The sequence below is a fragment of the Lutjanus erythropterus genome, chromosome 4, assembly GCF_056507025.1.
Source record: "Lutjanus erythropterus isolate fLutEry1 chromosome 4, fLutEry1.hap2, whole genome shotgun sequence".
NCBI lineage: Eukaryota > Metazoa > Chordata > Actinopteri > Lutjaniformes > Lutjanidae > Lutjanus > Lutjanus erythropterus.
Window position 1 is genome coordinate 25002418 of NC_139320.1, and position 12838 is coordinate 25015255.

General features: G+C 39.8%; 1 protein-coding gene across 1 annotated transcript in view; it reads left to right on the top strand.

Moving 5' to 3' along the window:
* The window catches only part of tenm4 (teneurin transmembrane protein 4), a 184204-nt gene that overhangs the window by 98043 nt on the left and 73323 nt on the right, over positions 1–12838 (top strand). The window contains exons 10-14 of the mRNA XM_084717417.1: positions 586–800; positions 2223–2433; positions 7489–7590; positions 8325–8519; positions 10075–10275. Of these exons, the coding sequence (XP_084573543.1) occupies positions 586–800; positions 2223–2433; positions 7489–7590; positions 8325–8519; positions 10075–10275 (924 nt within the window). The remainder of the gene's footprint in view (positions 1–585; positions 801–2222; positions 2434–7488; positions 7591–8324; positions 8520–10074; positions 10276–12838) is intronic.

The following is a 12838-nucleotide window of genomic DNA, read 5'->3' on the forward strand; positions in this document are numbered from 1 at the left end:
AACGGGGAGAATGTTCTAAATAAATTGTACACTTAACTGATGCTGATTTTATAGTCCTTTTTCAGATGATTTTGCTGCTGTCCACACACAGCAGAAATTACATCACTTAGCTTCTGTGTTGCGACTCCTGAGGGAGATTCCCAACAAATGTGATTGGCCACACCCACACAGAAATGGTCTAAACAGCAAAATGTGATGTTTTTTAAACTAGATTTTCTTAGTTATGAATGGTTATTTTCACTCAGATTTTTGTGGATGCTTAATGAGAAACTAATTTAGTTGAATTTGTTATTTCAGAAGAATAAAATCAAAACACCTCAGGACATAACTAGAATTTTGTTTGAGGACCTGACTGATAGTCAGTCAGATTATTCTAACTTGTGTACTTTCTCTTCCACTGGAATTGGGACTGGAATTGCTGGCGATGGTCATTCATAATATTTTTTTTCTCTGGCTGTCAGGGTGTGATTGAATATCTGTGATATGGTCAGACTTTCATGCTTCAGCAGACTGACTCCCTCTGCCCTCCACACACTGGATTAATGGTGTGATCTCTTTGACCGATTTACTTTGTGTGCAATACAGGCAAATTGGACAGCTTGTTCCCAGATGACAGCTATATAGATATGGGCGAGATTGACGTGGGGCGCAAGGTCGCACAGCAGATTCCTCCTGGTATCTTCTGGAGGTCCCAGGTCTTCATTGATCATCCCATGTACCTGAAGTTTAATGTGTCCCTGAGCAAAGATGCCTTAGTGGGAATCTATGGAAGGAGAGGCCTACCTCCGTCACACACACAGGTGGGAAATAGTTGAATTAGAGCTGCAACAATTAATCAATTATTAATCAATTTTTAAATGAATTGCCAACTTTTCTGATAACTGATTAAATGGTTTGAGTTTTGGGGGGAAAAAGTCATAATTCTCTGATACCTTCTTAAATGTAAATGTATTTTCTGATTACTTTTCTTCTCTCTGACACTAAACTGAATATTTTTGGGTTGTGAGAAAAAAAAGACATTTGAAGACGTCATCTTAGACTTTTGGAAACACTGATTGACATTTTTGACTGTTTGCTCACTTTTTAAAATAACCAACTATCAATCAAGAAAATAATTGACCCATTAATTGATAATGAAAATAATCGTCAGTTGCAGCCCTAATTTGAATGTCACTGACACCCATTGATTTGTTACTACAGTTTATCTATTGTATTCTGTGCTGTGCTGTGCTTCTTAGTTGTATGGAAAGAGAGTTTTGAAGACAATAATAAATTGTAAATGTGAGACTGGGTGAAATAATTTACAATCATGTCTGCATAGTATTAGAATTCTGCTTCTTTTTCCATTCTTTCTCTGCCACAGAATATAAATTGGAATATTGTTTAAAAAAAATCTATCTAACCATGTAGGAGCGTGTCAGGAATACAAACCAATTCATAAATCTCTCTATTGTATTATGAATCACTTTCTGTGTTGCAGAAAGGATTTATTGCAAATTTCGTTCAGGTTCAATATCATCAATGAATCACACAAATATACAGGACTCAGGGGCCAAGAAAGGGAGATTTTTCTTTACACTAATTTTCCATCTATGTGCAACACAGAATCAGATATATCATGCTATTTATCACATCTGACTGGTTGGTTCACAGACTTTAGATTTCCTGTGTAAATGTAACTGCAGTTCAGAAAATTGTTCAAAGCATGATTTTTGTTTGCATTAATGTCCAATGTGATTTATTTTTCTGTCAAAAGATCATGTTTGTCTCTTTCCTCTATTTTTACTTCAAAAGAAATCATCTAGAGTGGAGTTTTCGTGCTGTGACTGATTACACGTAGAGTGGCAGATAAATCGAGATTCCCTTCCTCATGTACATGAAAATGAAATGCTGTCTCATTGGTATTCATTGAGTTACTACTAATATGAAGCAAATCATTGCAGATGTTATTTGGTAAACACTAGCTTTAAAATTTTTCCCCCAGCTTATTTTACTTTAATGGTTTTAAACAAGGCTTTAATATAAGATATGTAGACTAGCCCATCCAGCCACAATGTGCCAAGACTTACTCAAGCTCCTCTGGAATGATGAGTTATTCATGCAGACCAAATGATGCTCTGCTATAAAGAGGGCTGAAAGCACTCAAGTCTCATGTGTCACTCTAATGGCATGTCTGCGGTCCATCTATCAGTCTTTCTCACTTTCTGTGTGTCTGTCTTCAGTTTGACTTTGTGGAGCTTTTGGATGGGCGGCGGCTCCTGGCCCAGGACATCCATGGTCTGGAGGGGCCTGTGGCCATGCAGCGGAGCCTGGTACCCATCACCACACACGACACAGGTTTTATCCAGTACATGGACTCGGGCATCTGGCATCTGGCCATCTACAACGACGGAAAAGAAACCGAAACTGTCTCCTTCCTCACCACCGCCATAGGTGAGTGCCCTGGGCATGACCTGCTGCTGAAACCTGTAATAGCAATCCACATAATCCCTATAATACCAACCAGCAGTACTCCACCGCAAACAGCCCTGACTTGGGGCAGGAGTCAGAGGCAGTTTTTGGCAGATTTCAATAGCCAAGGAAAGTGCAGGTTAATCAAGGTGAAGTTGAATATTACAAAAATCAGGACATCACTGCTATCCTGCCATGCCCCTGAGTAGGGCATTGAGAGATCATAATATCCTCATTACTCTGAGTGTCTTCTGAGCGAATCAGGGGTCCAGCTTCTGGGAACCATTTGCATACAATTCAAAGTATGATTGTACCCTCCTGCTAGTGCCATTTTTGATCATGATTTGCTCCAATTTCCATCTACTTTCCATATATCAAAGTAGGGAAGGTATTTCTCTCCTCTGACTAACAGTGTATGGCACACGGCTGTGTTCCAGACATACGTCCTTCTTTGTGGAGGTGATTTCGTTTTGTACGCTCCTCTTTGTTCTCCCTAAAGCGCCTTTGATTAGCACTGCTGTATCAAGCAAGGTGTGAGAGGGCCCGAGGTGTCGACTTTCACAGGGATGGCAGCTGGGAGCTGTTCTCACATGCTCTTTAATTAAAAGCTCCTGGGCCAGAGTCCATCTGTGACAGGGGCCGTGCCAGGCAGCAGATCGATGAGAAGCTGTCCTCAACACCAATGTAACACCAAGTGGAGACAGGCAAGAGATGCCCCCCTTGCTGTGCCAACAACAGCTGTAATTCAATACTTAATATATGATATGACACGAAGAGCGGGAGTCAGGGCAGCGTGTTTACTTTTGCTTATTTCTTCTTGACTTGGTGTGCATGGAGGCCTCCTGTGGTTTGCATCAGAGAAAACACAACCAGATAAGGTATTCTGTGCAACGAATGGGAATGGGGATAGGACGGGGTGGGGCAGAGTTAGTCAGAGCTAGAATTCTGCCTCTGTTCATTTGTATCAGAGCTGATCTGCCCACAGGAGCTTAGAGGGAGGCATAGGGGCCCTTTCTAAAATGGGTCACCGGTTAAGTGCCCTTCAGCAGAAATTGAATCTCACCAACTGCCTGAATTGTATTGAGCCGTGCAGGGATAGAGTTGACCTTCAAATCGAGCAGCCCAGGCATAGAAATATATGTGAACAATATCCAGAACAGGCACATCAAGAGACATGTGCAGCATTGTTTATTTGACGCTAACAGAAAAATTATTTAAGTGATAGTGACAGTGGTAGGAAAAAATGTCTTATTTTACAGATGGACTGGCACCTTACGCCATTCACATGTGTTAAATGAAAGGTTTGCTTGTTATACATACATGCCATAATACATCTGAGGGGATAGAGCGCCCCTGTCTTTAATCTGGGCTGCTCCTCATTACTTGGCTGTGGCTCCATGGCAATGTGAAATGTGTCCTACTGAATGTTTTGTATCACAGCCCTCTGGAGCATGAAGCCATTTGTCCCTGCTGCCTGGTGCCAGACATGCTTCAACCCAGATGCGGCTTCCTGTACAGGGGAGCATAGCAAAGGCAAGCAAAGACCCAGCATCAGTGTCTTACTCTATATCTGTCTCACTGTATAGCAGTGGCTCTCTTTGTACACAGCCGCCCATCATTCAGAGGTGCGGAGCATCTTCTGAGAGCATGGCAAGGCGCTGATTAAACCTGCCTACTGCACGCTACTCTGTCCTCACCGACTGGAGAGACTCGCACAATAGTTAGCTCCCCTGATATGAAGGGTAATGAATTTCAATGAAGCTCTGCTTGAATCCATGATTTATGCGTTGGCCTATGTCGAGTGTGTGGCTAAGAGATATTCATGGCCTCCCCTGCCTGCTCTCAGAGGAAACAGAGGCAATAGACATGGGGAGTGCGTAGTCTGCTAAACTGCGTCAGCATTCAGAATGGGAGCACTGCAGTTCACGATTACTCAATTGAATATGTTCAATTTGACAGTTTGTTGTTCACCAAAGAAATTCCCATGATGAACAAAGATAAGATAACCTTAATTAGAGGCACATTAATGTAGAATATCTACCTCCAGTATGTCAGTAGGTTGGTGAGCAATAAATTACAACCCATTTAGTTTTTGTTGTCCCTATATACATGAGCTGCAAGATTCACGCCAGGAATCTCTTCTGCATAATTGCACTTCTGGGAGGAATTTCTAATGGACACACACACGCACACACACACACACACATATATACACACACACACACACACACACACACACACGGCTGGTTTCACTAGCTTGGAGCAAAAAAAGCCCAGGCTTCTTACTGTAGGTAGATGTTCTTGTTGGGAGCCATCAGAATCCCACCAAAATGCTGATTTGCCTCTACCACCCCAGAGGATAGTCTCCCCTGCATCCCTTCACTAACCCAACATGGCAAGAGCCTGCAGCAGTGAAAACATCAGCAGCATTTCTCTGCTCACTGTCTACCCCTCTCTTTTCTCACTGTATCTCTGGACTGCCTCTATCTCTTTCTCCCTCTGTGTCTTTGTCTTTTCTCTCTGTCTTGCGTTGCATCCTCCATGATGATTGACTCTCCAGAGTAAAGGGAAGCTGAAGCCATGGCTCACATTTCTAGCCCTTTGTGGAGCACAAGAGATTCTTTGTTCAGTAAGTTTTGCCTCAGAGCTTCTGCTGCCTGAAGGCACTGGACAAGATTGAATATTTTTCAGCACCATTTCAGACTTAATTCAGTGAGCATCATGTTTCAAAATTCTGCTGCTGTCGAGCGCCTCAGAGATCAGCGGTCACTCTTATTTCTAATAAAAATGAGTGTCAGAACATCATTGTAGAAATAATTATTTTGCAATTTATTTGATTTAGTCAGATGGATCAATAGAGGAAATGACAAGAGTGTTGGGCTGATTGTTTGCATCACACAAAAAAAGCCCCTTTGTTTGTTAGGAAATGAAGAAAGATACAATAAAGCCACAGAAGAACATTATTGTACGATATTCTAGGAACTTGAAAGGTAAAGGAGCAACTGAAGGCACTGTTAAAGTATTAAAAATCATTCACTGTAATGGCTTTTACACAAATACACAGAAGTCACATTAAAAGCCCATCACATGCAAAATAATTTCTATACCATAGCCATCTTGTGTTTAAAATTTAATGTTGTACAGTTTGGAACACTGACACAATAGGAAGTATAGAAAGTTTTTGTTTTTTGTTGCAATTGTCTCACAAGCTACTGTTTTTTATTTTTATACCACCACAATGGCGGTGGCTGGAGGCATTATGTTTTCAGTTGTCCGTCCCATTCTTGTGAACGCCATATCTCAAGAACGCTTTGAGGGAATTTCTTCAAATATTGTGCAAAAAACATCCATCTGGATGCAAGGATGAATTGATTAGATTGTGGCAGATCAGAGAGGTCACTGTTAACCTCAAGTCCATCCAATTTTCGTGAACACAATATCTCAAGAGTACCTTGGATGTCCATTTGAACTCAAGAATGAACTGATTAGAACTTGGTGGTCAAAGGTCAAGATCACTGTAACCTCACAAAACATGCTTTTGGTCATAACTCAAGGATTACACCAATTATGACAAAATGTAATCCAAAGGTTTAATCGGACAGAATGAAATAATGGTGGTGGCGATGATATATTATATATTTACTTCACTCTGACATTATTATATTCTGCAAAAACACTTGAAGCTCTCTATCTGTCCTCTGTACTCCTCTGTAAAAACAGTCTTTAATTGAAGACAGCATGTTTGTCATTGCATCACATGTGTCTTAATGGGAATTATTCACTGAAATCACACGTCTATTTTGCCAAAAAATACACTTTTATATAATTCTGTCTTCAGTACATATATTATGAGTCTGGACAGACATGGATGTAAACGGCGAGTTGAATGGTTGGCATACGGAGGCATACAACCACAAGGCAGCAATTCTAGTTTTCAATGACATGCTAAAAGACAACACAGCATTGTGTGTTACGTTTTTTTTTATAGTGCCAGTTCTGTGCACATGGTGAGACATCTATTAACACCAGTGACTGTGTAGAAAATGTTGTCTGGATCAGAGTGAATGATTGGGGGTCTGTGTGATAAAATCGCACGCTGTTTGATATGAGCCCAACTAGATTTAGACAAGGTGCCAAGACACATTTTGAATATCCCAATGCAATTTTCTTTCTTCCTTTCTTTCTTTTTTCTTTTTTTCTTGGTTCATTTCTTTTTTTTTAATTACAGAACTGGTGTACAGGATGTTTTCAAAGATTCAGTTGAACACAATTGAACTATTGAAAGAACACATCAAAGCACAGTCTTAACCAATGGCATTCAGCACTATAAACTGCTATTTCTATATTCACCAAACAAAGAAGAATTTATATATATATATATGTGTGTGTATATATATATATATATATATACATATATATATATATATATATATATATATATATATATATATATATATATATATATATATATATATATATGTATATATGTGTGTATATATATGTATATATATATATATATACTGTAGCATTGTGATGAATAGACAAAACAGGAACACAAAGAAGTCTGTCTGGCCTCGTTGTTTCTGCAGATACATAAAGCAGACTGAAAATCCGACCATAGAAGAAAATATGATACAGTAACATTACCCATGGCAGTAGGGAAATGCAGCTTCCAGTGTTGCTGATGCTTCAAATCGCCTGGTTGCAGTGTGCCATAAAACCGTCAAATTAGGTTTGTCAAATGATGCATGTCACTTATCATCACATTCAGTGAATTCAGAACTTTGCTTTGTAACTTTTGGTAGAAGCTCAGATGATCATAACTTGTTTATTCTTTTAGTGAATTCTCCCATCCGGGTGAAACATAAGTAAGACTCAAAAATGTTATGCAGTGAAATAAAAATGTTGACAGACTGGAGCTTGCACTTATCACTGTCATTAGCAAAGGGATAATAATCAATCCAGAGAAAATGAGTGGGAGGAAAATTGTTTTTCAAAGCACATTACTCAGAAAAGCTCCTGATTGCTCTCTTGCAGATTCTATTGATGACTGTCCCAGTAACTGCTTTGGGAACGGTGACTGTGTCGCTGGAACGTGCCACTGCTTTTTAGGATTCAAAGGACCTGACTGTGGGCGAGGTGAGTCACACCTTCAGTAATAATGTCTTTATTGATCGACATCATTCAGATACATAATGTTTTAGGATGCTGACCAAATGATGTTCATTGCCTGACCAGAAAAAAAAGCAATTTCAATCTTACAATAACTTTTTATTATACTTACAGACCTACAGATATTCCCTCTTAAATTAGGCAGTACTACTCCCGAAGATTAATTTTTATCTCTGTGTTATTGTGTAACACATAAAAGAATAAAAGAATTTTTGAATGACTGTATAGAGAAGAGAGCTTTAGATTGTAGGGCTGGAATTTTTTCAATTATTGAAACCAAGGCTTCATTAATTTTTTTCACCAAATTAAAATAATCTAAAAATCACTTAAGGCAGTGTTTTAGAATGATAGCGGTTTATTATGATTACATTTATGCATACGCTTTAATGTCATCTCTTATCCATGTGTTGATCTGCACCATATTTGACACATTTTTATTTCACTCTTCTTTATTTTCAACTGCCACAGAACAGCTATTGTGTAGGTATTTGTTGTTTGGTTTTGTTAGGATTTGGGTCACATCTGCACTGGATGCCAAGGCGCAGTAATTTGTGCTGCATATTGTACACTGAAAAGGAAACCTTTTTAACATTTTGTTCAGAAGCTCGTTGTCGGATGGAGGCTTTAGCACACACTATTCTTTGAAGCTATGGTTGGAGGGGTCCATTCAAATGGATGTATGCTGTCTGCTCTTTTCAAAGCCGCCTGTCCGGTGCTATGCAGCGGGAATGGTCAATACCTTAAAGGTCGCTGCATGTGTCACAGCGGCTGGAAGGGCTCCGAGTGTGACGTTCCCACCAACCAGTGCATTGACATCACATGCAGTAGCCATGGGACGTGTATCGTGGGAACCTGTATCTGCAACCCAGGCTACAAAGGGGAAAACTGTGAAGAAGGTGATTGTTTTAATAAGTCATGGTAATGTATCCTCAACTTATAAAATCCTACATGAAATGGCTGCCGTAACCACCATCTTAGCTTGTTAGTGCTTGACATTTTAAAAGAAAACTCATAATGGGAGCAGCTATTAAGTTGCTATGGCTTATTTAACAGTCTATCTAGTAGTAAAGACAGGACATCCTCTATGAAGTGCGTTATAGCCATAACACTTAACACTATGCATCCTAGGTGACTTTTGCTGTATAAATCATAAATATAAGGCATTACGTTAATGGAAACAGTACATTTATTGTCTGAAATTCAGTCACAAAGTCTGGTGTTAATCCATTAGGAACTCCACATTCATGATGCTGGATAAGGCTTGACCAGATAAGATTGAAGGAGCCATTGTGTTTGTCAGCTCTTGAAGGCTCTCATTTCAAGATGAAAAATGGACCCTGGGAGTTTGATAAATGGGGGTTTGTGACATCCATAGGCCCCCATTCTATTTTGGGTGGAGTGCTAGCCATAAGGAGTGGAGGGGAATGTGGACGAGGGCCCTTTAACATTTTTACCTTTCTTCCGTGCGACCTTCAGGCACAATGATTAATTGCCAGGAGAGAGTTTCTTGTCAGTTAGCCTCTGATCTTTGTGCCTTGTGCCCAAACCATCTGCTAAGAGGCGAGAGATCCTGTTTGTCTTACTATAACGGCCTTTATAACCATTTATGTCATGGTAAAGGGGAGCTGCCATGGCGCGGCCTGCTGCTCTCAGTGGCTAGACATTGCTCCTGCTTGGCGCCCATTTGCCATCTGTGTGTGCCATGCAGATATTGTCTGGTAGAAAGAATGTTATTATTGCAATTGGAGGCTCCCTCTACTCTAGTGCCTTGCAAAGTGAGCACTCATTTAACAACATGTCAAGGGAAAGGATGTTATAAAACAGGCATTAATTTGATATTTGCATACTAATTGAACTGATACAATGTACACTGATGTGGTGTACAAAAAAGATGCAGCAGAAGGAAGCCAGTGCAAGGCTTCTGTAGGCTAGAGTCGAACACGCTCTCTTGCCTTGGAAATGTTACAGTTTCCCCAGGCTTTCCCTTACTCTACCCCATTTCTCCTTTACGTTATGTTAATGTGAGTTTTGGTTTTTACAGCTTTGAAGTACACATCATTGTGGCTTTCATTTTTAGAGAAACATGCTTTTATTAAGGCAACTTCCCTCTTTGAGAGGATTTTTCATTATGGGATGATGGGAGCGTGCCAGCAGGAGCGTGGACAGTACCTGTAGGTTGGTGCCACATGCCCCAGCGTGAAAACAGCCATTTAATTCCCTTGTTTATCATCTTGTCTCCGGTTTTAGAGAAAGTGGGCCTCCTCACGTCATCACGTCTGTGTGTCCCCTCTGTATATTCATTGAACATGCGCTAAGCCAGCTGCAGCTGAGCTGCAGCCCACTGCAGTTGTCATTCTACTCAGGCTCAAATAGAAACGCCAGGTTGCCTCTGAAAGAGGGAAACAGCAGGTGACTGGTGTGTCTGACAGTGTCTCTTTGGAACCCTTTTAGTGGACTGCCTGGACCCGACATGCTCAGGCCGAGGGGTATGTGTCCAGGGAGAGTGCCACTGCTTTGTGGGGTGGGGCGGGCCAGGATGTGAGAGCCCCAGGGCCTCCTGCATGGACCAGTGCTCTGGACATGGAGCTTTCCTGGCAGACACCGGAACCTGCAGCTGTGATCCCAACTGGACAGGCCATGACTGCTCTACAGGTGAGTGCTTCCCGCAGATTAGAGTAAACATTGGCTGAATTCCCTTTGACAGACCAGTGCTGAGTTAGCTCTGATTAATAAGTACCAAAAAGGAAAAGTACTCACACAAAATATTATAAATAGATGAAAATAAATTAGCCAAGCTTTTTTTTGTAAACAGCATTTCAGCTATTGTCTCATGTGCTTATGAATGTGGCAGCCTCTTAACAATGAATAAGCATTGCACCTGTTGAAGAGTAGGATTTTAAATTATGCATTAAATAAAAAAGAACATAATTTAACTATGAAGTGAGTAAGTAAATAATATTGCAATACAACAAATGTGAATACAAATAATGCAATACAACCACTGAGGATTTCACAGTTTAATACATTCATATGAATCTTTAGTCATCTCTTGCATTTATATCCTCAAATCCTGACAAGTAGTCATCACAGTCTTGAGTATTTTAACTTGTATACAGGACTCAACAGTAAGGATTGCCTGGTCAGTAAAACACCATGCTGAGCAAGTAATTCTGTCAACTCACCTGCCCAACTGGGTAAGTGGTAAAAAATTAAATTAAAGTAAGTAAATTAAACTATGAAACTGTTTTGATAATAAATGAATAACTAAATTAATTTCCTTGCAAAATGGCATAAAATCCTGTTTTCTTCCTCTTAAACAAGGAGATTCCCCTCTTATCATTTTAAACTGAATATCTTTTGGGGTTTTAGACTGATACAATGAGACATTTAAAGACATCAACTTGGACTTTAAAAACTTGAATATGCATTTTTCACTATTGTCTGACATTTAATAGACAATGCTGCCCCAGATTAAACTTGACAGTTAACTCCTGTCTTTGCTGTTATTTAATAAGCACTAATAAAACAATTAGCACAGAGGCAAGTAAAAATTTGCTTTGGGCAAGTAGATTTCTGACTCACTAAAAACATTAACATTGATCCCTGCTATGATTTTTACCCTTTAATGTTTACCACTTCAGTTTCATACCTCCAAATAAACAACATGTAATAACCTTGACATCTCTGTCAGTTCATCTCTTATACCAATCCTTGCCTTTTTGTTGGATTTTATTCCACTGCTTGATTCAATATAGTTTTGATAATTGCTTGGCTCCTCACAGAAGTAAACATTTCTGATTATGTTAGAAGAAAACAGCTCACATAAAAGCCTAAATTATTCACATCAATGATCAGCTGGAGGTCCACAGTTAGCAATCAAACCCTGGTTGATTTTGCTCTAAATGTATTTCTTTTCCAAATGGTTTCATCTTCAATCTCCACATGGTTAGTTGGCAGCTGCGGAAATGAGGGAAACACGCATAGCAGGGATATTGTCAGAGGCATGATCTAATGCAAGTTAATGCTCTTTCTTGAGTTCTGGCTTTCTTCACGTGGGTATAAAGCTCACAGCTGAGGATAGCTCTTTCTGCTCTGGAGGATTGTTCCCATTGTGTTCATTTTGTCCATGGGGAATGTTCTCTCTTGATAGTCAAGAACAGGTTGAGCATAAGATGTAGTTTTACAGCTAGAATATACCTTCTTGGGGCTCTACAGATGAAAAAACTCCTGTGCAATTTGAGTTTAGCTCTGACAGCACCCTGCCTGCTCAAATTTTACCAGAAATGTATTTTGCTGTAAAACCTCGGTGAACTTAGTGATAGATTGTTAAAGAGCTGTCAAATGGAGGTATCTAACATTACTGACTTGCAGTGTTGGCAGATGCTTTTTTTTTCATTATGCTTTTTTTGTCTTTCTTCTGTAAATGCAGCTGAATAATTTCACAATAATTCACACATATAAAAATACTCACATGAGAGTGAATTCATGTTTTATGGTTATTCTGTGGCAGATTAAAGCTTCAGATAGATCAGTTTGAACATACCTCTGATGTGTTGATAATTGGTACATCAGCTCTGTTTTTGCAGAATCTGATACAGTTGTAGCCTTCAGCTGCTTTCATTTAGACAACATAATTTGTATTCACATAAAATATTTCTGAAATGAAGTTTTAGTCCAGCAGTCACTTGGATCCATGAATCCCTTTATATTCCAAGCAGACACAATGACCTATTAGGTAATCCCAGGGATTTTGAGGGAAATGGGCAGTTAGTCTGAGTTTGCCTCGCAGAGAAAGAGCTCTGTAAATGATGATGAGTTGGCTCTTTATCCGCCTTTATCCTGTTCATTGTAGAGCTTTCTGCAGTCTAATACAACACTAAGCTTGGTAGTGGCGTAGCACAGCTAGCACCCTATAACCTTGCAGACTCGGGGAAGAAAAAGATGGAAAGCTTTCAATATATCTTTCAAGTTTCTTTAATCCCCCCACCTCCCCAATACTTTTAAGTCACAAACTCATTTTCTTGTGTGGCTTTGGAACAGTACAACCTGGGTGTGCACAGTTGGTAGTAATACTGTTACAAGCCATAAAACAATGCCTGAGGTTTTATGTCCTTTAATATGTGTGTTTTTATGCCATTTTTGCCATTCTCCCACCCAGAGGAAAGTTTGTTTACACAGTCCTTTAGTGCAAATGGTAACGGCCATCATGGGGATG